This window comes from Sinohyriopsis cumingii, chromosome 14, assembly GCF_028554795.1.
Source record: "Sinohyriopsis cumingii isolate HCF-2022 chromosome 14, ASM2855479v2, whole genome shotgun sequence".
In the NCBI taxonomy this organism is placed as follows: Eukaryota; Metazoa; Mollusca; class Bivalvia; order Unionida; family Unionidae; genus Sinohyriopsis; species Sinohyriopsis cumingii.
Genome location: NC_142974.1, coordinates 53,724,522 through 53,752,101, shown reverse-complemented (window position 1 = coordinate 53,752,101; position 27,580 = coordinate 53,724,522). Strand labels below are relative to the sequence as shown.

The 27,580-nt window shown below is 35.0% G+C and overlaps 1 protein-coding gene and 1 long non-coding RNA gene across 2 annotated transcripts in view; one reads left to right on the top strand and one right to left on the bottom strand.

The window, feature by feature from the left end:
• Positions 1-27,580, top strand: part of LOC149783819 (uncharacterized) — a 233,072-nt gene that overhangs the window by 60,160 nt on the left and 145,332 nt on the right. The window lies entirely within an intron of this gene.
• On the bottom strand, positions 1,357-26,023 carry LOC149783823 (E3 ubiquitin-protein ligase TRIM71-like). Its single transcript, XM_089932033.1, has 2 exons — positions 24,007-26,023; positions 1,357-1,485 (listed from the first exon to the last, which is right to left on the bottom strand). Exons 1-2 carry the CDS (start codon positions 25,904-25,906, stop codon positions 1,445-1,447), a joined length of 1,941 nt encoding a protein of 646 aa, XP_089788159.1. The 5' UTR covers positions 25,907-26,023; the 3' UTR covers positions 1,357-1,444.

The window sequence follows — 27,580 nt, the reverse complement described above, 5'->3', positions numbered from 1 at the left end:
ATAGTACACTTATCAGCGTGTTATTTACGCATATCTATTATTAATCTTTCATTTCCACATGTCACTTATCAGTCTGTCATTGACACGTGTCAGTTGGGTTATATTTTGTTACACTGATTTGTGTGTGTACATATCATCTTGGTCAGGTATCACACTTGACCATATCGCGTTTCCCGTGCTGCAATGGTCTCAATCTTAAAGTTTTGTATAATCTGCAAGTCAGACATCGGATGGGGCGGGGGGGGGGGGGAGAATACAGCATGAACCATACAAATAATTATAAACAGAGGCATAACTCTTAATATTTCATTTCCAGTTAAAATAGTATAACTTTTATATAGCTTATATGCAGATCCTAGATGTTCCTAGAAGTTCTTACTTTGATAAGTGAAATGTCTGCTTTCACAGAATTATTGACTGGTCTTGATGGTTTTAGTGTTTAGTTACACACATAATGAACAGATCCAGGGTTAGACAAGTTTTAAAATGCACGCTTTTCCACTGCGCTACCATGAAAACAACCTAGAAGCCCAACTTGAGTCGAGTAGCTCAGATAAATAATATTAATAAAAAATTGTTTGTTTCAAGGTTTATATTCTCCATGTCACAAGTCATTTCTCCTTAGTCGCTAGTTATACCCTAACCGCTGTGGAGGCAGTAAATACGATATATATGAATCAACATGAACATCGGTTCATCTGGCACTCAACATAATCGTCAGTACAACTTTGTTCATTCCTTGAAGACGCACATATTGAAAAATCAATTTAAGGCCAAGTGAGTTAAGCGTCTGATATGGACCGTGTATTTCATCCAATCATTATCTGTATGCAAGGTCCAGTGAGTCTATATTATGATATGGACCCGTGTATATCATGCATTCATTATCCGTTGGTAAGGCCAAGTGAGCAAAGCTTATGATGTGGACCCGTGTGTGTCATCCATTCATTATCCATATGTAAATCCAAGTGAGTCTATCTTTTGATGTGGACCCGTGTATGTCATCCATTCATTATCTCTATGTAAGGCCAAGTGAGTCTATCTTATGATATGGACTCATATATGTCATCCATTCATTGTCCGCATGTAACGCCAGGTGAGCCCGGGGTTTTCCCAGATTCTTCCTCCACCATTAATACTGGTCGCCATGCATAGCCTATCGTATGCTGAAAAATGGCGTTAAACCCCACAACAACAACAACAACTATGTAGGCCACAATTTGGTTCTGATTATGATCAAACTTGAAATGTAGGTTTGTTTTATCAATATATCAGAAGAGCACGAATTAGAGTGAACTATGTTTATTATAACGAAATGATAATGTATCTGATTGACTGAATTTGATACCATTCTAAAGGCCATATATCTGATCCGTGTTTGATCAGTCTTTCATTGTATATTTATATGATCAATATCTCGGAGCACTTTGATAATGAGGCTGCCCTACATCTGACTGGCTGTCTTTGATTCTGGATTCTGTATTTCTGAAATGATATGGCAAAAACTTGGAATATATACTTATATCATCAAGATTATCGACAAATACGATAAGGATTAAGATACATACATCTTAACGAGGTTATCTTGAATCTGATTGGTTGTGCTTTTTACCAGTCCGGAAATAGTATTTCTGATACGATTGGATACAATGTTATAACACAAAGAACTCAGATAATTTCAGCATGTGCAAGGTCCACAATTACCAGTTAGATTATCTTGCGTATCATCGGCTGATATTGTGGAGTCCGTATTTATGATCTGTTTTAGATCAAACATGGAATATAAGCTTATATTGTCTAGATGCTGAAAAGTTCAAGACTAGGAGATATAGACATATACTAATAAGACGCCATTGCATCTGACTGGTTAAGTCTGCAACAATTCTGGCATCAATATCATTTATATGATTTGGATTGAATATAGGCTTATATGATCAAGAGCTCACATGAGATCGATTTAATGTGCAGAATATAGTAAAATAGGTAACATGGGACATGATATCAAAATTGGGAGATATATTGCATAGGTTATTGTCTTCCAACACTACAATGTAAGACTATTTAGTGAAATGGTCAACTGTGAAGTTAAATGAATAGTTAAGTGATATCGTATCTAATTGGGCCTCTTGTTAAACTATGAATGCCAAGGTTTTGATCAAACTTTGAGCTATAAACTTACATAATTAGATCTCGGACAAGTTTGATAAGAAATCAGAACCACCAATAATAATAATGATGTTACCTTTTACTATGATTAACCGATCATGTTTCGTCTCTGAAGGCCAAAGTTCTGATCAGACACTTATCAATCGTGAAATATATGGTTACATCATCAAACTGTTATACCTCTTTGATAATGAAGAATAACCAGACATCTTATTAAGGTGATATTGCACTCGGGTGGTTCTGCAAATTTTAGATCTAGTTTCGTTTAGCCTTGACATATAGACTTTAATGACCGAGATCTTGCAAGTGTATGAACATATTAATGAGGTGAGTTTACATCTCATTGTGTGAACATGTTGCCACTCTAAAGACCGTATTTATAGATTAATCCAAATTCTTGAATGCTGATTGCAGCTGTAAAATGGAAGAAGAACATCACTTTGAGACTATTATATGAATTTGAATTACATTAATGATAGACACAGCTTGCGTCCAAGATATTTTTAAATCGGACGACAGCCCTCTGTGCTACCATGAAAGGAATTCGGAAGCCCTCTGGGCTACGGCTACCAGGAATCCATATCAAGCACATTTGCATATAATTGTTTACTTGAAGAGTTTGGTTTTCATTTTGCATCAATCATTTCTGTTTTTTCTCTTTTGCTGAAGTATTTGACTAGTTACAGCCCTGTGTCGATAGGTGTGGGGTATATTGTGATATCTTTCGGTAGCGTGTGTATACGTGACTGCCAACATTGTGAATTTATGTAATCATTTGTAACTGTATTATTTACAAATAAATGTGTGTATGTCCATACATATCCTGAAAATAATTGAAAAACTAAACTTCGAATTTAGGTTCTTCAGTTAATGCAAATATAATGTAATCTCGCTCAACAATAACAAATTGAAATATGTATCGATATTTTAGACATAAAATAATTCAAACTATCATGTTATCTGATCATACTTATACCCTGGTGAATATTACAGTGAAAAAACAAACAAATCAAACTTGGGTAGAAAACTAAAATCTCAATTACACGATTTCAAATAAATAAAATGGTACTGAACTAGATGAAAACTTCAGATGAATAAAGCTTCATATAGGCAATTCAACTTTATTTAAATCCATACGTTATGAAATTAAAGCTGCCTTTTTATAATGGGAAGAAAATAATTTCACGTAATGAGTTTACTTATTAAATTACATATCCGGCAATATTTTTATGTGATTGATTAAACGATATGCAAAACTTATCCCCTCATTTATCTGAAATAGACTAGAGTCAAAACAATTTTATTTACGGGAAGCTGAAATACTAATAAATCTAATATATGTACCCTAAAGTTTGACTTCTGAGGGAAAAACTGATGTTTCCCTGAGAAGTAAGTTTGACCATTCTCCCAATTACGCCAAATCTTTGGTTAATATTTCCTACGAAATTGTAAGGCGTACTGAATACTGCAGAAAATCACCACGAAAACACAGTTCCTCGTATCGTTGCTCACAATTTATCTAGAAATCGTTTTTCGTGTACTAAATAACAGTCATACTATATAATCATACTATAATTGTACTACACCATACTTTTATTATATACTACATGTATGACTTTAGGTAAATTGTAAGGGTTTACTAGAAACACTGAATACACTCAAAAGCCGAAAAACACCGAAATACTCACAAAAATACACATATTTTTGACATAATACTCTGGAAGATAAAATTATTAAGATTTGTTCTTGAATAATGATACAAAAGCAAAATAAAATTTAATATAAGTGATTTTTGTAGGAATTATTTACATTTTTCTATTTATAGTTCGATTTGTGTAATGAAGTCACTCGGTCATACTAACAGTACTTAATTGGACAGCTTTAACCTCCTTTTGTAAGTCACGTCTTTTACTTTAAAATACATAAATATAGGATATATACACCCAAAATATGTAAATACACATTTTGATACACGTTTTGGATTCTCACAATCATAAACTCATTTTTAAATTTCTGGCCAATTTAAAATTTTTCATACTGGTGCAATCGAGCTTAAATGACGGCATTCAAGGAATTGGTCTAGAAATTGATAAAAAGTATATAATTCATATGAAAATCGCTTAAATCATAGTTTGTATTGCTTATTATTATTATTATTATCAAAACAGTTGCAAAATTCATAATATCGTGGTGCATAAATATATACAGCTAAAACATGTAAATAATTGTGTATTTCGGTTTATTTCTGTTTCTGGGCATATTTCGGTGTTTTTTGTACCGAATTGTAAGCAACGATACGAGCCAGTATGCTTGAAAAACTTACCCATCGCAATGGAATAAATTCAAGAAAATATCAATATTTAACGAAAAACAAAACAAAATCTTCTACAAAAATTGTGTAGCGGTGATCAAAACTAGCAATGACCCGGAAGTGAACCCGAGCGAGGTCAGCGCAATGGAATCTATCACCGCATTAGGCGGAAGAGTAGAAGTGAAAAACTATTCGCCGATCATAGGCCCAAAACAATTAGCAATAGGAAAATTGCGTAACAGATACGAGTATTTATAATATAAAGGTTAGTTGCATTCACTGTCAGCGGATTGTATTGATGATTATTTATAAAAACATGCTAAGCACATATCGACGGTCCCACTATGGATGCAACATCGCTGTAAACATGATAAATGTTCACCATATAGCAATAACCACATGGTCTCGTTACAAAGAAAATTTGGAGTATCCGTCCTTGAAACAAGGGTTTGGGGTTCTGACCTGTAACAGTATTATAACACCATGACAGTGATAGGAACGTGTAGTGTTGAACTTTCCCATCCAGTCATGCATAACACCTTGGTTAGGTGTTTGCTTCGTCATGACTGTAATAGTGGCATGTAGTGTCACCCCTGTTGAGCATCTAGGTTACTTTTCAGACAGTATGATGGGACATCCTGGTTAGGTCGAGCATCGAGATTACTTTTCAGACAGTATGATGGGACATCCTGGTTAGGTCAAGCATCAAGGTTACGTTATAGACAGTATGATGGAACATCCTGGTTAGGTCGAGCATCTATGTTACTTTTTAGACAGTAAAATGGGAAATCCTGGTTAGGTCAAGCATCGAGGTTACGTTTCAGACAGTATGATGGGACATCCTGGTTAGGTCGAGCATCGATGTTACTTTTCAGACAATAAGATGGGAAATCCTGGTTAGGTCGAGCTTCTAGGTGACTTCTCTTTTATTGAGATACCCAGAAAAAAACAATATTAACAAGACTAGGAGAAACTAATGACTTTCATTGTTGATGTTACAGATTTCTTTTGTTTCTTTTAGAGTCGAAGAAAGATCTTGAAAAGAAGATGAAAGACAGGCAACAACTGCAGCTGGGATGGTAGTAAGCGTAATACTTTAGTTAAATTAAATCAATGTAACAAGGCGACGTCTAGAATGCAATGCTATAGGTATAATGTTTTATATGCAACTTTGCAGAGTGTAATTTCTTCATCACATGTTAAAGTAAAGTAATAATGCAGTGATTTAACTTGCAATTATTAAGTTTACATTTTATTACATCTCTTATTTTTCAGAGCAATGGAAATCCCAAGATCGAGCTTGTGGCTGATTTTGATGTTTATCCAATCCATGATCAGCTGTCCCAAGCAAATCATAGAGCAATTTAAATCCCAAGATCAAGCTTTTGGCAACTTTTGATGTTTATCTAATCTAGTCCCAGCTGTCCCAAAACAATCATAGAGCAATGGAAATCTCAAGATGATGCTTGTGACAGATTGTGATGTTTATCTAATTCAGGCCCAGTTGTCCCAAGCCAGTCATAGAGCAATGGAAATCCCAAGATGAATCTTGTGGCAGATTTTGATGTTTATCTAATCAAGGCCAAGTTGTGCCAAGCTAGTCTTTGATGTTGGTTTCGCTCTCATCAGCATTCGCCGCCAAATGAACCACGGTACTATTCCGATTCAGTCTCAGGCGTACATCCACTCCGTTGATCATCTACTCGTCTTGCAACCACATATCCGAATGCAAACAACTCATTAGGTCTCCATTATTATAAGTTGTGCCTACGTCTGTTATATCCAAAAGTGTTGTCTTCATCATCATGTACAATTAAATGTTCAGTGATTGTCGAACGTGTTAGGTATCCATACTATGAAAGCCTCAAGATGTGTTTTAGCTTTTTTCCTTACGTCAAGCAGTTTTCCATGTACGCTTCCTAAGTCTAGTTATCCATGTTGCAGCTGAATAGTTTGTTATTGAGGTACATATCCACCTTGCTGTAGCCCAAATGCTTGCCATTGTTGACAAGTGCTATTCTTGCATTAACACCTTGATTGGTTTTGTCTACTTTGAACACTTTAAGTTTCATGTACATGTGGCTGCAAAAAATCGAGACGGATGTAATCTTCAGTTTATCCCTTAATTTAGGTAGGGGTAGAAAAAGTCAAATAAAACACATGAAGTAATTCTACCAATTGGATTCTTGCATCGTCATCGTGGTGAGTGACATGGCAAACATATCGTGTTCTGACTTCGAAATTTCGCAACAATAATGGAGGAAGTTTATATCTTTCGACGGTGACGAGTACGGTGGTGTTCTCATTTTTACGCCTTTTCGACATGCTTTAACAAGAAACTTGGTGCCTTTGTCTGTTTGCCGTCATAGAGGGTGATGGCAACTATGTTTCAAAACTAGTTTAAAGCTCGTACTAACTCGGAATTTGTTTTAGAATTGAAAGGAACAACCCAAGCTAACTCTGAACACACGTCGATGACACAAAGCAAATATTTGTAACCACGATTATACCTTGCCAAACGAGAGATATCAACTAAATCGACTTGCCTTTGATGATTGATACTAGGTACTTTGGTTTAACTTTTGGAAAATTTTCGTCGAATGGGTTTGTCACAGAATGGACAAATGGATGGTTGGAATGGTACCTTTCAAGAACGTAGAAACAACAATCACAAACAATTAAGATTATTGCATTAAATGATCGTGAATAAAACAAACAATTATTGAATAATAGAAGAAAAAAATGCAGTAAGACTGTTCTTAAAGTTCTTTAGAGCACTTTATGCTTCACTGATACTTCCTGTACTGAATAATACTCTAATGGCTTTTTCTATACTCTATTGGATTTGTCACTGAGTATGTAGGTCCTCCAATGGTTTCTGCACCTTATAGGTACGCACTCCAATGGCTTCTTCACTGTATATTAACTTATTGGGTACTTCATGTGACTGGGGTTTCCATGTCCTAAAGTTCTTAGTACGTCCTGGGTTTGCCCTCCCTTGTGGCAGGATTCCCTGGCTAGCACAAACTCCCTTTAGCAGTCTCTTAACCCGGTCTTAACTCTCCAAGGTTGGAAGCGCGCACAAAACGAAAAATCGCTTTGAGTCATATTAGTATTAAGTTATTTGCACTGTACGTGTACATTACACTGAGTGACTGTTAGATGCAGTGCCTTCGAGCTCTATTTTATACAAGCGCTCTCTTTATGTCACGTATACAATTACTTTCTTATCATTTTCTACACTAAATTAAAGAATACCTAACATTTTATGAGTGCAAAACAATGCAAATATTTTATATTTACGTTGCAGCTGATTATTATAATAGATAACAACATAATGTCATAGCATATTCAACGTACTAGCGTTGTATACTTGAATATAAATTACAGTCAATATATTTGATGAACATAACATTCTGTTATTTATACACAATGACTTACATACAATAACTACGTAAGTAGGGAAAGACAATCTACTATAATAAACTGTAATGGATCAAATAGAATCCTCGAGAACAAATCCTAATGTATATAAACGAACAGAATGAAACAAACTTCACCACCCAAAAGTATAATTTCAAACTGTATGTAGTTACAATTTCTTTCCTGATATTATTCAAAATGCTAAAATAAATAAATTTTCATACCTTAATCTGGCCTCGCTAAATACCCAAGTTTTAGTTCATTTGCTTTGCAAGCTTACATGTGACTGCCCAAGTTTTACTTTTCGCATCGTCGCTTCATACAGACATCTGGTTAGATATCATGAAGTGCACGAGCCTCTCGCCTGGTGAGAACTATTACGCCACTATCACGGTCATATTGCTTACATGAGTTTATATTCTACAATCAACTTCCGATAATACACTTTTACCACAGTCGACTTCACATAATACATTTTCAGGTCTTTATAATCTTGAAAATCTAATCTTATTTAATGCATAAATAAAATAAGTGAATAACTTTAAGTCAGTTTGTGACAGGGTTTGTGTAACATGTACGTCAGTTGTTAGTATAACTATCGTCTCACCGGTAGTAGACATACCGTTTTAAGGTTGGCTTTTGCAGAAAAATATACAGTCTGAACTCCTCCATAGCCTGCAACTTGTGCAGGAATTGTAGTAAATGCTAGCAATGGGTGTCTCCACCAATATGGTTTCTATGTGGTTGGTCCTTATAAAATAATCCGCTGCTTTTTGACACTACACTCTAATTAGTGTGGTTTTGTTTTGGATGAATCTTGAGGAGTCCTACGAGCCATATGAACATGAACCATCTGTTGGGGGAGAGGTCACTTTTATATTGATATCTTGTTACGATACGGTCTTCCCTTCTTTTGTTTTCTTCAACTGCTGAAGAAGTTTCAGACGTCATCCTTTTGACTCGAGCGTTGGTTTCGGCTCGTCTAAGAGTTATGGGGAAAGACGTGAATAAGGAGGCTGCAATCTGACTTAGTATTGGTACGGATGGAACTTGTAATACTTCTTGTGTGTCCTCTTCCATTCTTGCAGCCGTGTCGGTCTTGGTGACTTTAGATTCACATTTTATGATTGTCTTAAAATCAATCAGTGTAAGTTTGGCTGTCGCATCAAAAGCTTTCTGATGAAAGAGTTCAAGTCGTTGCAATATTCGAAAGTACCGTTGAGACTTGTCTGTTTCTGACCGCTCAGCTTGATCCATAAAATATTCTTAATCTTGTTGCAACTGTGAAATCTAGGTGAGATTAGTATTCAGAGGTAAATGAAAGGATCGTTGTTCGTTGCAACGATCGAGTTCTATCCATCGTTTGTATCGAAATAAAGCGATCTTTCGTCCTTCCATAAGATTCAAAAGCACAAGAACGCTCTTATCTTCCTTCCTCCTTATCTCATGACTCATCTTAAAAGTGTGCCAGCAATTTATACTAATAAAGAAGCAGCCACTTTTAACAAGGATCCTATCAATATTGATAGACATTCTCCGCGCTTGCCCAGCATGTCTCTCTTTCAACTGATCGGTGCATTTTTTGCCATTTAGCGAAGAAAGAATTCGATGTTTTTCCAATCGTTGTGTCTATATCTTGGAAAAAGGGACATTTTCGTTAAGCACATTAAAACCTTATTCACACACAGCCTCGATGATTTCTTTGAAGTGCTTTTGAATGATTTATTCACTAATCGTAGGATTGGAACTGCTAGTACCGACCAAACATCTCAATTTTTAGCTAGCAAGAGGCAGTCACATTCTTTTCCTTTTATTGGAGGAAGTTTATGTCTTTCGACGACGACGAGGACGGTGGTGTTCACGTTTAGGTGAAATCTCTTGTTCCAGGAGAAAAACCATTGAATTGATTCTCACAACTCGCTTCCTATTATACTGGAATTCGTCTCCACTAAATGTCGGCTCGTTTCATCAACTTCATGATGGGCACGACTCGATGATGAAGTGTTTTAAACGGACTAACGCCGTTTCGAATATATAGTGAATGTGACGTTACGCGCCCACACTCTAAATCTTGTAACTCGCGTATGGGTTGGTGGAACATTTCATTCCATTTCAATACGGTCTTAAGCTATATATACGTTGATCCATTGTTTCACCTTGTTTTCAAGATAACTTAAAATGTATACCATGTTGCTAGCGTATAGGAACCAATGTTCGTGATGGGGATGCTATTTAACCTGGACTATCTGAGGAATGTCAGATCATTATGGGCCATTACCAGAATCACATAGATAGCAATAGAGAAGAGACGTTTCTATATGGAGAGGAGAGACAATGCTGACTATGAGTGTGTTGCTGTACCGATCACCTGTACAAGGACGTTTGCAGAGGAGAAGGAAGGAGGTTTTCCACGTATTTTAAATAACTTTATTTGACAAACTCAACGGTTCTTTTCAGAACTACATAGAGTTTTAGAAAGAAACTTTAATTTTTATTTGTATTGTGCATGTAATTGTTTGTCGATGTCTACGGTAACGAGAACTAGAAACCTTAAATCGCTTATCATTACCATTCCGGTTTGTCCCCATAAAAACTTGTGTCCCTATAAACACTTTTGACGCCATAAACACTTTTGTCCACATCATGCCATTCATATGTTATAAATATGGGCGCCTAGACAATATGATATTTCCCACAAGAGGCCCCAGCATTGTAACCTATGGGCGACTCTTAACCTATGATTTGTCCCCCCACAAGGAGCACATATAGCTGCTTACACAAATCCACCTTACTTACCTGAGCTGACTCAAATATTAGTGTAGGTCAGAAACATACAATGAATACCTAGTTCATTTGGCACGAGACAAATTGTATCATTTGTTACACAAGTCTATTTGCTCAACTTTTATGTTGACTGATAGGTTTATATAGGAGGACACCATCAGACCTGTTGTAATAATAAAGAAAACCTATGAGGTGACTCCCCCTCCCCCGGCCCAAACGTTAAAGGTATTGATATGTAAGAGATGCTTGGATTTAACTTGTGAAATAAGTTTTGTGTTCACATGTTGTTTGCTATGGAAACCACGCATCAAAGCAATATGAAAGAAGATGTGCAAATTTTTCGTCTTTTCCAGGTTTGTCTTACTTTTGCTGTCAATCTATAAACCAATCACTAAATTTAAGATGACATTATATAATGGATTTGTTTTTCTGGCATAAGATTGCACAACATAAAATGTTAATTTATTTTAAAAAGACTATATATAAACCCTTGTAATATATGATGAATAAATCTAACTTGGAAGTTATGATCGATTTGTTTGATTTCTATTGTAAACATAAGACAGTTACTGATAAAATCAAAAAGTGCACGCGTTTGAAAGTTTACGTTGTCTGATATGATTGCTTATAACGCCTAGCTAGAGGATTTCGAGATCTCTTATACACCTGAAAAATTGGTGTTTGTTCCTTTGTCCCTGGAAATGAAATACGTTCTTTTTAATGTTTGTCATTAATTTCGTGGCAGTACATCACCCTCACACACACACACACACACACACTGTATAGTATAATGCTTAATCCTTAACGATTTAAAACTTGGTTGAATCATGTGGATTTATTTCGTCTTCCTTGTTCGAACATGCCCTATACCTGCCAAGCTGTAGAGCGGGTATCGTGTGGATACATATTTATTGATTTCAAAAGCCGCGTTTCCTTGTTCACGAAGGAATGTCACCCCGATAAAAAATGATATAGGTACACACGTTGTTTCAGTCACTTATGAAGGCGCTCGCATAGGAACATAAAGGGAAAAACAACATTTAATTTGCCTAAAGTAATAATTGCATATTTAATTTTGAATGCATAAGGTCACAATCATTTGTAATGTTAAACATTGTAGCTCAGAATGTTTTACTTTATTAAGCTATAGAGCTAGAAGAGAAAATATCTTACATTATATGGCTGAAATGTATGTTCTATGTTAATTTCAGACAGCGTTGAAATGAAATCTTCTGTCTGTATTTTGTATTCAACACTGTTGATTTGATGGGATTGGAGGAACGTATCCAACATAGTCAAAGGATTTGAACTGGAATAATATGATGATAATGAACATCAAAGTATACTTCAATTCTGTAGACTTTGGAACTGGACAGATTAGAAAATACTCTTGGGCACTACGTTTCTAAGAGATGACTGCAGGTTGCATCATTTAATTTCTGGCCTTGCCTTAAGCAGAACGCAAGTTCAAACTCAAAATTATAAAAAGTTGAGGTATTATAACTTTGATTCAAATAAAAATAGTCTCGTAGATCTTTCAGGCTCGTCTACTACCCCAACGTCGTCGTGACAGGTAAAGAAATAGCATTGTAACAAAGTTTGTGGGTTTTTTTGGTGTGTTTTTAAAGTCACATTTACTACACTAATGGTCTTATCATGCCGAGGAAAATGTCTTTCCCAAGGACTCATTCAGGCAGCCCATCAGGGTTAGACTGGGTGGGTATCGGGTTTAGATATAGCCAATAATTTAATAAAAGTGCTTGTAAATGATATCATAGTCTGTATTCAATCTTGTTGGATATCATGGTCTGTATACATTACTGTTGAATATCATAGTCAGTATAGACTACTATTGAATAGCATAGTATGTATACGGAACAGTTGAATATAATTTTGTATATCGTACTGTTGAATATCATAGCCTGTGCAGAGTACCATTGAATATCATGATCTCTATAGACTACTATTGACTATCATTCTTTATATATTACTATTTAATAAAATAGTCTATATAAAGTATTATTGAACACCATAGTCTGTATACAGTACTGATGAATATCGTACACCATAAACAAAGATAGTAAAAAAGAGCAAAACACCCTACAAATTTCTTACTATTATCTAGTATCCGTCATATTCAAAAGGTGGGATAATTTTTTTTTTTTTTTTTTTTTTTTTACAATTCCGAAAATCAAAAGTCAAAATTCACTCCATATTTCACTTGCACCAATTTTTTTCTTGAATATTTATTGACTGATATTCTAAGTATTGGGCTGTACTAATTCCCAAGCAGGCATGCCATTTACTATGTCTCCATATTTGACATAGTGTGCTATATTCGACGTGTATCAGTCTATGAAAATTTACAGTCAGGGTGTGTAGATGAATGCTTGGTGAAAGTTTCCATGTTACTCAAAAATGTGTGTGATTTGGATTGTTAACGTAACTTTAACAATTTTTCAGTCATATCGTTACGATGTCTGCAGTGTGACAGTTTTTTAGTGATGTGTAGCACTGGGGCATCATGCCGCAGGCATGTAGCATGATGTCCCACCCAGTCACATTATCCTGACACCAGGCCGACCAGCCCTAACACTAACATCTTCATGCTGACCGCCAAGCGAGGCAGCTGTTAGTACCATTTTGTAAGTTTTTGGTATGACTCGGCCGGGGATCGAACCGACGACCTCTCGCATCCGTAGCGGACGCTCTAACCACTTGGCCACCGTATCAGTCTCTTGTTACTGAAAAAATTGCTACAATGTTGCATTTGAAAAATTTCCACACACATGACACCATCTTCATTCTCTTACCACCTCCTCTCATAAAACAGTCCAAACTATTTAATTAGTAAGGTAGTTTTCCACATATAATACTGGATTGACTGTTGCAGCTTGATATAAGACAATTATCTTATAATAGAAACATAGCGCACCCGTCTGTCTTGACGTAAGCCATCAGGTTACACAACCAAAATCTAGTGCCTGTAATAAATGAATTAATCATTTTTCATGAGACCTGGAATTTACTCTATCTGCAACAAAGACATTTATACAAATTACGCAAAAACAGCCTTTATACACAACTGCATGGATATGTTATTTGGTTATTATTCATCGAATCGTAGGAGTTGATTCGTTTTAAACTTTCCATAGTTTAGCGAATTAGCTTATTATCGTCTGCGACAAAAGACTGAATTCATTTTTTTGTGTGTGGAATATGAATCAGCCAGTTCACAATTCATAACAATTCCAATTATACTAAAATTGTTTGACTTTATAAAATAAAATAGGGCAGAGTTTAGTTAGATACCTGGTAGTAAATCATTGGACCGGAGGAGTTTGGGATGTGGGTCAACATGATATGCAAAATAAGTCGATATTCTACATTTCTCTTCTTATACCTTTGCTCCCCACCATTTGTCCAGATTGAAAATTGAATGGTCCACTATGTAGAAAACGTGCTGCAAGGTCAAATAAAATGATATAATATTGTAGCCAATTTTAACGTTTCCAAATATCTTATAAAATACAAAAGATATTTCTAAAATTACAACAAAATTCAGTTTTCGGTAGTACTATTTCTTTGTCTCTCTTAGAATTCATTTTCATTTTCGTTATGTTTATTTTCAACAACAACTCGTCCTTTATTTCTTTATGGGGGGGGGGGGGTAAGCTTTGTTCATTCAGACAAATCTTCGTGCACCTTTATTCGTTTCTATTTGTTTCCAGCGATTACACCATGTTTTGCTTCAGTCACAGTTTTTAAGACAACATCCACATCCTATTCCCCACCCCATAGTACACTCCCCCCCACTAAATCACCTTAATTTGACCTCATTTTCTTGGCGAGAACATAGAACGTGCATTAAGATAGTAAATGTTTTACGTACACGTGGGCTAAACATTTATCACGAAGTTACTTGGAGAGTTCTTGAGTACTAGAATTTCTTAACTGATGTTTAAATTGGAATAAGTTCAATCAATACGTTGCTCTCTTATCCGTTGCCCCACTCCTACCACATCGTTATGCAGAAATAATTTGTTGTTCTCGGATGTGCCAGAGATCCTAATATACTATGCTTGATATATATATATATATATATATATATATATATATATATATATATATATATATATATATAACATAATTCGAGTAACAAGACAAACAATCATTTCAGTATATACGTGCATTTATTTGAGAGTGATTGAAACATGTTTTTGCAGAATAAAGAATATTTAACATATACAGTTGAAAGTCAATTTTATAGCGGTTTGTTTTGGTTTCAGCGTTGATTTATGTATCGTATGAAAATTTCGAGATGTTTCTTCCAAACTGTTTCTTTTGACATCATTTGTACTCAATGGCTCTTTGCCTTCGTAGCATATGTTAATCTATTGATTTTATTAATTCGATTTGTTGCTTACTTAACTCCAATTGAGCTTGGATATTTTCCGCGTCATTTTTTGAATTTAGCAATGCTTGATTTAAATCCTTACTTCCACTAGTATATAACTACATTTATTTGTATCAAATCTAATATTCGTTTTGAACTATTAGTTTTAATACCAATTTATGGTTCGAGTTTGTTTATAGCCCGAGGGACAGCAAGACTGAGGAGACAGATAATTAAATCAGGAATGATACTGCAAAGTGAACGTGTTTAGAGTTTGGCATCAGGGAAGAAATAATAATTACATAATCCATGATTGTTGCTGCAGGCCACTTTTAGTGACTTCAGTATAGATTATCTATAGAAATAAAACATAATTCAAGTAACGAGATATACAAATGCATATCAAATGATAAGATGGCATATAATCCCTATGCACACTTCATACATTCTTTAGCCTTACTTTACATACATAATGAAGTTCAAGTGCTTGAAATTTTGGGCTCCGACCGCCACCACACAGAGAGGGCCCGCCACATCTAGCGCTGTCTGTGTAGCCCGAAATTAAAAAGGGGTGGGGTTGGTGGGTACCTGCTGCAATCAAGAGAAGCCAACAAACACGGAAGGAAAAGAAAGTATCATAAGACAATTCTTTAATTCAGACTACATAGTCCGTACATCTAAATTAGGATATAAAGTACAGACATTGTAAACATAAAAAAACATATATATCATACGTACAAATATACAGATAATGCCGAATTGTGTACCCCATATAGCGAAAAGGGTGTATTACATGTCGCAGAACGACACTGAAAGAGTCATTTTGAAAGATGGTCACACCTTCAATGAACCCATGTGAAGTGAAATGCCCGTATGATGTGAACGACTGTTTTGGTCTGTGCACCCACGAGATGTGGGAGAATAATTGGAAAGCAGAACAAGGCAGTAGGAAGTGATATGATGTCGTGCAACTCAGCGGAAATCAGCACTAAATCACAGACTGGAAATTCTATCGCTCAGGCGTATATATTTCTTAACAGCATCTGACCTCCACCAAATCACGACCCGAATAAAATTGTCTGAGAGACCCTGCCTAGCACTGTTTGTGGCTACCCCTTTCTTAAAACTATGAGTTTCGAATAATTGAGGGTTAAAACCGCATTTCAGAAGCACTGTGTGCATGGCTTGGTTGGACTCTTGCCTAGTTATGGGCAACCCCTCCCCACCCCGAGGTAAGGAAGAGTGATCCCGCCTGACAACCTCGCAGCTGTAAATAATGTCTCAGCGCGTGGACAGGGCACTGGTCTCGTACTTTTTGGGACACGACACTTAAGCGAAAAAGGGTATCATTCGAGTGTTTGTAATGTGTAAACTGGACAACTAAACCATCGTCATTGATCCGAACCAAATGAAGCAAGTTTGGATTGCTGCAACCATGCTGTCTAACGGCCATTTCCCCTAAAGGAATTTTGATGTTGAGATTGTGCAATCCATTGTAAGTCTACAACCGACTGCATGTACAGCTCTAAGTGTGTCGTGCCCCATTCGGCTTCATGGCGACTGACCAGTTGACGGAACAGCTCGTCGTGGTAACGCCAGTTGGCCTTTTTGTTGGAAAGAGTCACTACTGTTTCCTTTTGTTGTGACAAACCTACAATTGATACTGTTTTACTCTCTGAGAGAATCGCAACAAACCTATTCAAGCAAAGAGCCACTGAGTAAGGGAAAGAGGGGTTTTCTTCTGACTAGGGACCAGTTTAAGTTCGGGAGAAGCCTGGTTAATATAAATCTGCATCCTAAAGGTCTCCTCACTTCTATCAGGAAGAAACATAGTTAAATCAATGTACGGACCTTCCGAAATGGGTTGTTCGACCTTTATATGGATAGCTGTGATCTGAGTGGATGCACTAACAAATCTGGATTGGCTTACATATGGCCGAGCCGACTGACTCGGAACATTTATAGGGCTGCACAAATTAGCATTACCTATCAGTGTGTCTTCCACCAATGCTGACGTTACCATCTCTACGGCCTGGTCCACCACCATAACGGACTGTGTTTTTCGGATTAGAAGATCATGAAATTCAAACAAGATTATGTAGTATCTCATATATTGTAGTTACTCATAGTATCTACAACATAGACAATACTGTTCTAAAAGTCCCTTTAAATGCTACCCCACCCACCAACCCCAAAGAGAGAACAAAATGATAAAACAACCAATGTGCGTCTTACAATTATCTAGTTTTTTTCATATTCAAAAGGTTATTAAAATAAACAAAATAATATCCTTCCGAATTTCAAACTTACGAAATTCAAAATCCAAAATATACTCCATATTTCACTTGAGACCTCTTTGGTATCAAATCTTTGTTGTGAATTAGTTGACCAGATTTCTAATTTTTGGAACCGGCTAATTCGAAACAAGGGTGGCATCAAATGCAATATGCAATGTGTATCTGTCTTTGAAAATTTACTGTCAGTATGGGTACATAAATTTTCCCTTAAAGTTTCCATGCGAATGAAAACCTTACTACAATGCTTCATTTGTAAACTGTTAACATGTATGAAAGCTATCTTCATTTTGTCTTCACATGACGCCATATTTGTTCTGTCATCACCCACTAGTTATAGAGTCCGCACTGTTGAATTATGAAAGTAATTTTTAACATACAATATTGAACTCACTTTGGCAACTTGATACAAGCCAAATTTCTTATAATAAAAGCGTAGTTTACCCGTCTCTCATAAAGCAGATCATCACTGAACGCGACCAAACTTTAGTGTATGTAATAAATAAATTAACCGTTCGTCACTCAGACCCTGAATTTAGACCAACTACAACAAAGTCATTTAAACAAATTGTTCAAATACAACCCTTACACTCGACTAAAGTGTTATGATATTTGGTTCTTATTCATCGAATCTAATGAGTTCATTAGTTCACGACGGAACTGCCCTTAGTTTAACATAAGAACTTGTTTTCATTTGCGACGAAACACTGAATTCTTCTTTTGCGTAGTATGAATCATCCAGTTCCCAACTAGCAACCATTCTTATTACATAAACATGTTTTGCACTCTATAGCAATCTCGAATCATTCAGGCAATGTTTAGTTAGATATCTGATGTTGATAATCAGTAACGGATCTGAGACCTGTGGGAGAAAGTCAATTTGATGCTGAAAATAAGTTGCTATTCTGCATCCCGCTTCCTATATCCTCACTTTCTTCCCTTTTCTTCCACCCGCTCCGTCCTGTTTGAAAACCGAATGCTCCCCTATGCAGGAAACGTTCCACTAAAATACTTTAATGGTTTAGTGAATGTTAACATTTCCAAGCATTTTATAAAAGCTAAAAAAAATATTTCCAAAATATTAGAATATACCAAAATCCAGTTTTCAGTTGTAACATATGTTTATGTCTGATTTGTTTCATTTTCAGCTCGATAATGTTTATTTTCAATTACAATTTACGTCGTTATTTTGGGGAGATGTGTGTGTGTGTGTCTAATAGTACTCATTTCCAGCAAATGTTTGTTCAAATTTACACATATCCATTTCTTTCTTATGACAATTATGTTGTATTTGGGTCATAATCTTAAACAGTTAACCATCTTACCCCGACAACACTAACGTCCCGCACTTTGACCTAATGATAATGGCGTGAAACTAAAACCTGGATTAAGACAGCAAAAGACAAAAGATTTAAATACAAGTGGGCTACAAATCACATTGTCTATTAACTAGCTATTATGGTTAACAAATGTAAATGTTTTCCTTCATATCATTGTAGAAGTTTCATTTTTAGCAACATTACATTACGAACCAGTATTAATGTCTTTGAGAAAACAGTCTCGGCTTTATATAGCTAAACTCCTAGAACGGTTTCTTGATATAACTCATCTAAACTTATATTTCTAATCGCGTTATAACTCTTCAAATTCTCAACCTTATTATTACCAACTATTTTTTTTAATGCTTTAAATATTACTTTATAACAAGCTTTTATTTTTGGTCAGGTCTCATATAATAGACTTTCGCTTTGACAATAAATGAATATTTCTTACTTTGGCATCCTAACTTTTCCATTCACTACAGCATTGTTTTCGTACGAATCTATGGTCTCAAGCTAAGTAACGGAGAAAAGTGAAAACCAACATGTTTTTTAAAATTCCAATGGTCTGAAATAGTTTCATGCGCACCCTTAATATATATTATATTTATTATCCAAAATGAAATAACAGTAATTCCAAAATAAGTATTTATATCGTACGTGATCAGCTAGTAATTCCAAGGAATAATTGAACTAATTTAATCCTCTCAAATAATAAGTGAGCAGAATTTCAGGTGACAAGCTACGAATAAACAATTATCATGCATCTAGCTTGTAAATGAAGAACAATACGCAATTTAAAACCAGGATGAGAGTCGAATACTCAATTCTAGGTCTATTTGACTCTACCTAAAATAGTCCGATTATGTATTGCGTCACAAGATGTTTATCATTTTTGTCAAGGACGTAAGTGGAAATAACTCCGGGACGCGATTAGCGTCACGTCAGATTTCTTCATCAATGATTAATTTCAATATTTGAAATGTAATGTAGATTCTATTTTTTTTGTTAGCTCAAAAAATACTAATTTTTGTTGCTGCAGGTACAATTTATGCATGCACAAGCAATCAATCGTAGCAATGAATGATGGAAAGTCTTCTTTTTCATAAGTGAATATGTGAGGATATATTTTTCAGATGGAAGAATATAGGAAATATGAAAGAAAGATTGAAAAATCCTAAATCTAACAACTTGGTATTAGTTTGCCAAATTGGTATTAATTCTGTCAACATGGTATTAAATTTGACAACCTGCTAGTACTTCAGATTCTTGCACTGCCTGTTATTAAAATGGAGAACCTGAAACGGTGCATGACATCTGACAACCTGCTATTGAAATAAAACACCTTGGTATTAAATCTGAAAACTTGGTCATATTCCTACTTTTACAAAACAAGATGGCTGCATTGTCACACTGGTACAAAATGTGAATAGGAATTGGAACAGTATTGCTTCTGTGTAGTTATTGATATAAAGACTTCAGATATTATATAAATCGACTAAGAAAACTAGGTGGAACGAAAACTACGAAAATAAACTTTGAAATTTTAGATCAGCACTTGAAAAGTGACATCCCTCAAAAGAAATAAACTGTAACGATGGCATGGTGACGCGGACATATGAGACACTCATACCTGAAATATGCAAACCTCTTGAAGGTGTATTTGTACAATGTTGTTTGAAGTTATGGTCATAATTAGTATTACCTGTTTATGAATTAGTTACAATTGATACTGACTGTATGAAATTAGTCATAATTTATACTGACTGCATGCAAATTAGAATCATAAAGATTACTGAATGCATGTAAATTAGACTCATAACTGATACACAGCGTATCGAAAATATAAGCATATTTGATTGCTGATAGTACATGTTTTACAATTTTAATCATAATTGTAACGAACCATATGGATTTTAGAGCCATATATGATATTCACTATATGGAAATTAGTTGTAATTGATACTGAATGAATGGAAATTAGGGTACTAATTGATACCGACTGAAAGGAAAAATTGAAGTTATAGATAACACCGAATGTTAGGAGATCTGGGTCATATTTGATGATATGTGTAAGTTCGAGGCATACTTGATACCGACCATATGGAGACTATGGTCATAATTGATATAGAATGTATTCAGTCAAAGTTAGGAGAAAATATATATATATATATATATATATATATATATATATATATATATATATATATATATATATATATATATATATATATGAATGTATTCAGTCAATGTTAGGAGAAAAAAATATATATATATATATATATATATATATATATATATATATATATATATATATATATATATATATATCAAAGCTTTTCAGGAACAGTTCTTATTAAGAAAATAATTTAATACTCAAAGTCCTTTTTAAACTTTGTAACACGCATATTGTCCATCTATGGCAATATTAAAATTAAACTATATTTGTGTTTTAAATTTGTTTCGTGATATTTTCCATGTATTGTAAGATAAGAAGTGAACCAAAAGTTTATATGTTTTGTTTGTAATATATACACATTGTTCATTTTTATAAGAATGAAACATGTTTGCTTTATTCGTGAATGAGTAGATGACTGACCTGATTACACTTTCAGGCCATTACAGCAGTATTACAGTTTATTATTTTACACATATTGAACGTTTAGATTATGGCCTTAATGTATCACCAACAAATTGTTTTGAGAAACCACACTTGAACTTTGGTAGGCGAGTTTGTATGTATATGTAAAACAACTGACTGTATAGCAGTTACCAATTTTCTCTATACGTGTTTGAGCGGTTTGGTCTTAGATATTGGAGAAAGATCATCCTAACACAGTTGAATGAATCTGATATGTAAATTTTTATTCAAAAATACAGTTGATGTACTTGCAATTTCAGGGCAAATATATCAATTTATTATTTTATTTTCTTACATATTTCTTTCACATTTTGGACTTTGTATATACATAACTTTGTTAGCACAAATTGACAAACTATCACACGATGTAGGCATTGCAATTTAGTATAATTATTTCTGTGCTTTAAACATTTGACCTAATTTGATTGTCATGCATTATGGTGGTACCAGAGTCTCACCTCATAACTGTGATAGGTGCAGTATAATGATAATCTTGCTGGCATGCTGGCAAACTCACACATTCATCAACACACCTGTTATATGTGATTCTACCAGTTGCTAGACAGAGAGACAAATCGTCATCTACAGATTAAGGTTGATGAGACACAAAATCAAGCTGAATAAAACAAACAAAGAAGGCATAGCAAGCTTTATATTTTGGACTCCCGGATATTTAAAATGCTGAAGATATTATAAACAAATATGTTTCATTATACTCGCTGTTGATAGTGCATACATGGACTTTCTACACAACTTCACGCTAATATCGACTATGTCATTGTTAACAGTATGTACAATGGACATTCAACATAGCCGCACGCCATTAAAGTATATCATGGGATGAGTATACATTATCGTAATGTGTTTCATGCAAATTGCAAACAGTATGAATGTTGGAGATTCTATACAAAATCATGCTATTACAGCTTATTTTCCGATGAATGTACTCTGAAGCAGTTATTTCATTTTATCAAACTTGACCAAATCATGGATTTGCGTATTTTTTCTGCAAATATGTTTAGTAACTGAAAAGATACACAAAGAGAAATTATACCCTTTAATTTTCTGTGTCACTCATTAAAATTACATATTCATCTTTAAACAATAATTAACGTAATAATATTCAACAGACTAAATAATAATAATAATAATAATAATAATAATAACTATAATAACTGATAATAATTGGTACAACAAGGTTTAGAAAATATAATAATTTCCCTGAAACAAAAACCCTGTAAAAAAGACAAAAAAACTTACTGTTTCAAGAATCAAATCCAAAATCAATGCAAGAATAATCCACGAATACAGTTTTAGAAGTCCTTATAATAAATTGTTCTAATGAATTCAAGTTCGAGTCCTGACGAAGTGTCCAAGATGGAAGCCAATGCCGTATGCTGTTACCTGTATTGAAGGCTACAGTTCCTTGTAGAAACATAATAATTAATCCTCCGGTCTTGGAAATCCAAATAAATGTTTAAAGAAATATCTTTGTTCAAGAATACTGTATGAGCACAAAATATTTCCAAAGAAACGAATTAATCTTTTAGAATCCGAAAAGTTAAAATTAAACTCAAAAACTGAACAATTCAATGCTGGGCACAACAGAAGAAAACAACTAGACATTAAATGTTAAAACGTTCAAAACTCTGATCTCTCTCTCTCTCTCTCTCTCTCTCTCTCTCTCTCTCAGCATCAACATTAATAGTAAGTATTTCGCAAGTTTGGTAATGCCTAATTGCGAAAAAGAGGATCACCTGATCATGTTTAAATATATAAATCACGTAGTTCCTGTATGTCCTCGATAAGAATCGTTCATTTTACTCATAGAAAATTGTTTACTTGACCCTCAATCAAGTCCAGAAACTAAGTCAAAAATAGAAACAGTTTTTCTATCATTAGGTATTTAAGGAAAGATTCAGGTCAAACTAAATTTTCTGGAAAATATCAAGTTCCTCGTAAACAAAATTACATTACATTGCCATGTGAAGAAAACAAAAAGACCCCAAAACAATCAAATCAAATCAAACACATATTAAATCAAATATAAATTAAATCAAATGTAGGTACTACTACTACTACTATTAATACTACTACTACTAATAATAATAATAAGCAGCACCAACATAAACATCGTCAATACTGCTTAAATGTGCACACACTATTATATGGAACATTCTACATATTTAATAACAGTGTGATGCAGTTCGTGCACGTTTTAAACTGACAAAGATTTGCGCTGCATTTATCTATATTTTCAAAATGATTGTTTAGCACCCTACTAAAGAACTTTAATTTGTATTTTTGTATGTCTGTCTTGTACGAAATATTTTATACATGTAACATCAAAACGTGCTGAACATCTATTTGCATTTTAAAACTGATTGTGTGTGTCTCATGAAAGAACTTCAAAAGCATTTTGTTCATGTGGTGTACGTGCATGTAAATTTATTGTAATGTAGCACTAAATTTTCATTCAGAATTTATGCACATACTAGGATGTATTGTTGTCCCGAATAACTTATATTTGCATTATCTTTTCATAGGGCTTACTTAACGTTAACGAAATGTAGCACTCAAGTAACCTTCTGATTAATTGCTTTTCACTTGATAAATATGTATTGTTTTTCTGTCTGAATCTGCACTGTTTGTGATGATTAACATATCCTTACTTTTGTGAATGCAAATCGCCCACTGCCATTTCGACACTCCTGAAGTTATGACCTGTAAGAAAGACCCTTCCGGTGACAGCTGATGAATGTTGTTAGACGAATATCCAAGAACGTAGATGTTGTCATATCTGTCGACAGCTACTCCATGAGGATCTCTGAGATTGTTATGACTGTAGGTAAACTGCTTCCTACCATTCATGTCAAAACAGAGAAGTGAGTTCATAGTACTCAGACTAACATACACACGCGTTTTTATGTTGTTCATAACTAAGTAGCTGTCTTTGTAATATGGAGAGTCATACAAATGTAAATACTTCACATCTCCTGTCGTGGTAATCACACTCAACTGACTCTTTTCATTGCCACAGTAATTGTTCACTACGATCTCTCCATTCCCAGCAGCTGCTATTCCACTGCAACTGTATTTGGTTTTTATTGTTCTGACTGACATGATGACGTCATCTACGACTGACATGATCTGAATATTGTTCTGCTTATACAAAGACACTGCAACCAGCTGGTCATCTAGTACGCATATGTTCCATGGATCATCTGTAAGCGTGTGACTTGTGATGAACTGGTAAGAAGAGTTTAGCAAAATACACTGCCTATTGTTACAATCAGCTAGCATCACCCTGTCACCAGGGAGAATTGTGACACCAGAATACCATGGTGTATTATCACCGGTAACTTTAACATCAATTATATCAACTTTTTCTACCGGACAGTCTTTCGCTGGCCCTCGCAAACATGTTAGAGGCAGAGTGTTGCAGCTTACTGTAGCTGAAACTTTTCCCACATCAGACAAAGACAGAGTCAAAATAGATTTTATCGGATGTGCAAATTGCAGTTCAATTGTTATTGAATCAGCTTTTTCGTACTTTTCTCCAACCAGATTGCAATAGGAATGTAATTGCGACTTCATCTTTTCCGCCATCAAATATTTTTGTAAGTTGCTCCCATATTTATCTACTGCTTCAAATAGATAATGAGAATTTCTCACAGAATGAATTAGCGACAAACACTGGTGATTCTCATCCTGTTTTCTGATTAATTCTTCTTTATAAATTCTGTTTCCCTCTGTCTTCACGCGTTTCTCTAACTCATCTAATGCATCATTTATTTCATTTCTTACTTTCGTGATTTCGGCGGTCAGTCCATTAACTTGTGTCTCAAGATTATTAACACTGGCTTCGTTCATCTCCATAAATTTCCGTAGATGGTTCTCGATTGTCTTCATATCCGTAAGTATTTCATCAGGTCTATTTTCATGTAGCAGAGCAGGGAGTTCCTCTTTCAAGTCTATCACTTTAGAACACATTTTATGGTCATGGAAGAAGCACGCACCACAACAGGGAACCTTATGGTCTTTGCAGTAGTATTTTATATCTTCTCCGTCATGTTCGGAACAGGTAAAGCCTTCTGCAAGTTTCAACATATTTTCTGGGTTACAAGCTAATTCCTCGACACTAAGAATGGCATGATCTTTTGAAATTTTCTGTTTCCTGTGTACTTTCAAACAATCTCCACACATGGCCTCTTTGCATAATACACAAAATCCTTCAGCCGGAGCAGCTGTACCTTCAGAGGTACAAGCATCACATAAACGATCTACTTTTGATTTCCTTGGTAAGGCTGCTTCTAAGACTGCGTTGGCTGGAAATAGGGAAGCCCATTCATTTGTCGGTCTGTTCTTTACAGAGGGACTTGAAGAATTTCTGCATACCGGACACTTAACATATGTCAGCTTCTTATGTTTGGCAGCCTCTGTTGTTATGTGAGAATGTAAACACTTCTCACAAAAGGAGTGGGCACACGGCAGCAGTCTGGGTATGCTGAACTGTTCCAAGCAAATTGGACAAAAAGGCCTATCTTCAGTCTCTAGTGTTTTCGCTGCCATCTCTAACAATCAATTGGTATATGACTCCGAAAGAAACGCATATAAAATCTCTCTACTTGTTTGCATGCATACCACTGTTGTTACTTCCTAGTTTTGTAGACTGGGCAAGGGCACGTGTGCGTGTTCAGTGCCAAGACAAACTGGAAATGATATCTTATAGGTTCTCGATTGGGTTGGCCCAAACTAGATTAGTATAACGTTTCATTATTACGAATGACCGCGGCTAAAATTTATTGCGACTCTTCAGGCGAAACCATGATATTGATTTTTATAAGATCTCCGATGACTGTGTTTTCTCTCAAGATATCATCAATATTGTTAAATTAAGATTATATTCAATGCCGAAAATCACAAATGAATCTGACCAACATTATAGGTACTAATATATTCGGATTTCAACGTCATATGAGTTCTTTTTGATATAAAATATTCCTGTGAATTATTTGATTCAGATTTGCACATTCCTACTGTGTTACTTCACATGACATGCCATTAGATATTTATTCATATTTGGCATGACACATTATAACATATGTGATTTATATGAGTCTTTAATAGCTTACTATCAGGATGGATACATGTTATTCTAGAAGGCAAGAGCATTTGCTTTAATATATTGGCTTCTGACATACAGTATTGGACTGTCTATTACGCCTTGACCCAATATAAAATTATGATATAATTCGAGCTTATTGCAGCCGTCTTACAAGACCTAAAGAATACATATACATAACAAGAGTCTATTTTTTATTAGAGATGCTGTGTTTTATAAAGTAATATAAGAATATTTTGATTAAAATAGATTGAATGCATTTGCTCCATGGAGATCCTTCTTCAATCAGCTTTCAACAGTCAGTTTCAGAGAATATTTTTAAAAAAATCATAAACAGCTCTTAAGAATCCAATTGTCTGGTGCTAGGGAAAAGCGCACATTCAAACTGGGCATTCTTAAGTTACCAAGATACTTGCTCACGGCAAGCCATACAAATTGACATATGAGAAAGCTAAGTTAATATTTGTTTATGCAATGTGTGTTTTCAACTATGTGGTCTCGCAACGATACACATATCAGGACTATTAGTGGTTATGTATACTACTTTCTTCTGTAAGTCGACTAACCTCCTGCATTGATGTGGCCTATATTAGATATACCAATATAACAAGGAAAAAAGAACACACGTGTGAGGTAAATGCCTCAGTTGAATAATTTGGCTTTATCATCCAGACGAAATGGATGCTACGTGCCCTTCCCAATGGCCTATAGATGCAACTAACTTTGGCTGTCCTGCACATGTATTTAAAGTATGGCCCTTTGATTACAAATCTGGAGCTCAGCCACCTGATAAAATAAAATGAACTGCCATCGCAGACATTCACAGCACATATTTTACTATTAATTACAATATACCTTTTATGGACGTACTATATATTTTACTCAAGACACCTGGGTCAGCTAAAATGTTGTTATCTTAGATAAGACACTTTAATTGTCTTGGCAGTAAACAACCTACTTGTTTAAAGAACGTTTTTATTTTCTTGTTCTTGTTCTAGGGTTTAACGCCATTTTTCAGCACAAGATAGGCTATACATGGCGGCCAGTATAACTGGTGGAGGAAGAACCCTGGAAAACCCAGGGACGAACCACCAACCCACGAGAAGCTAGTGGCAGGCTTT

Bases quoted from the DNA above. Each gene is read 5' to 3' on its own strand.
- LOC149783823 (XM_089932033.1), bottom strand. From the start codon at position 25,906: ATGGCAGCGAAAACACTAGAGACTGAAGATAGGCCTTTTTGTCCAATT. The intron at 1,486-24,006 runs GTAAGGATATGT...ATATCATTTCAG, and splicing joins GGCGATTTGCATTCACAAAA to AAATACAGAATCCAGAATCA.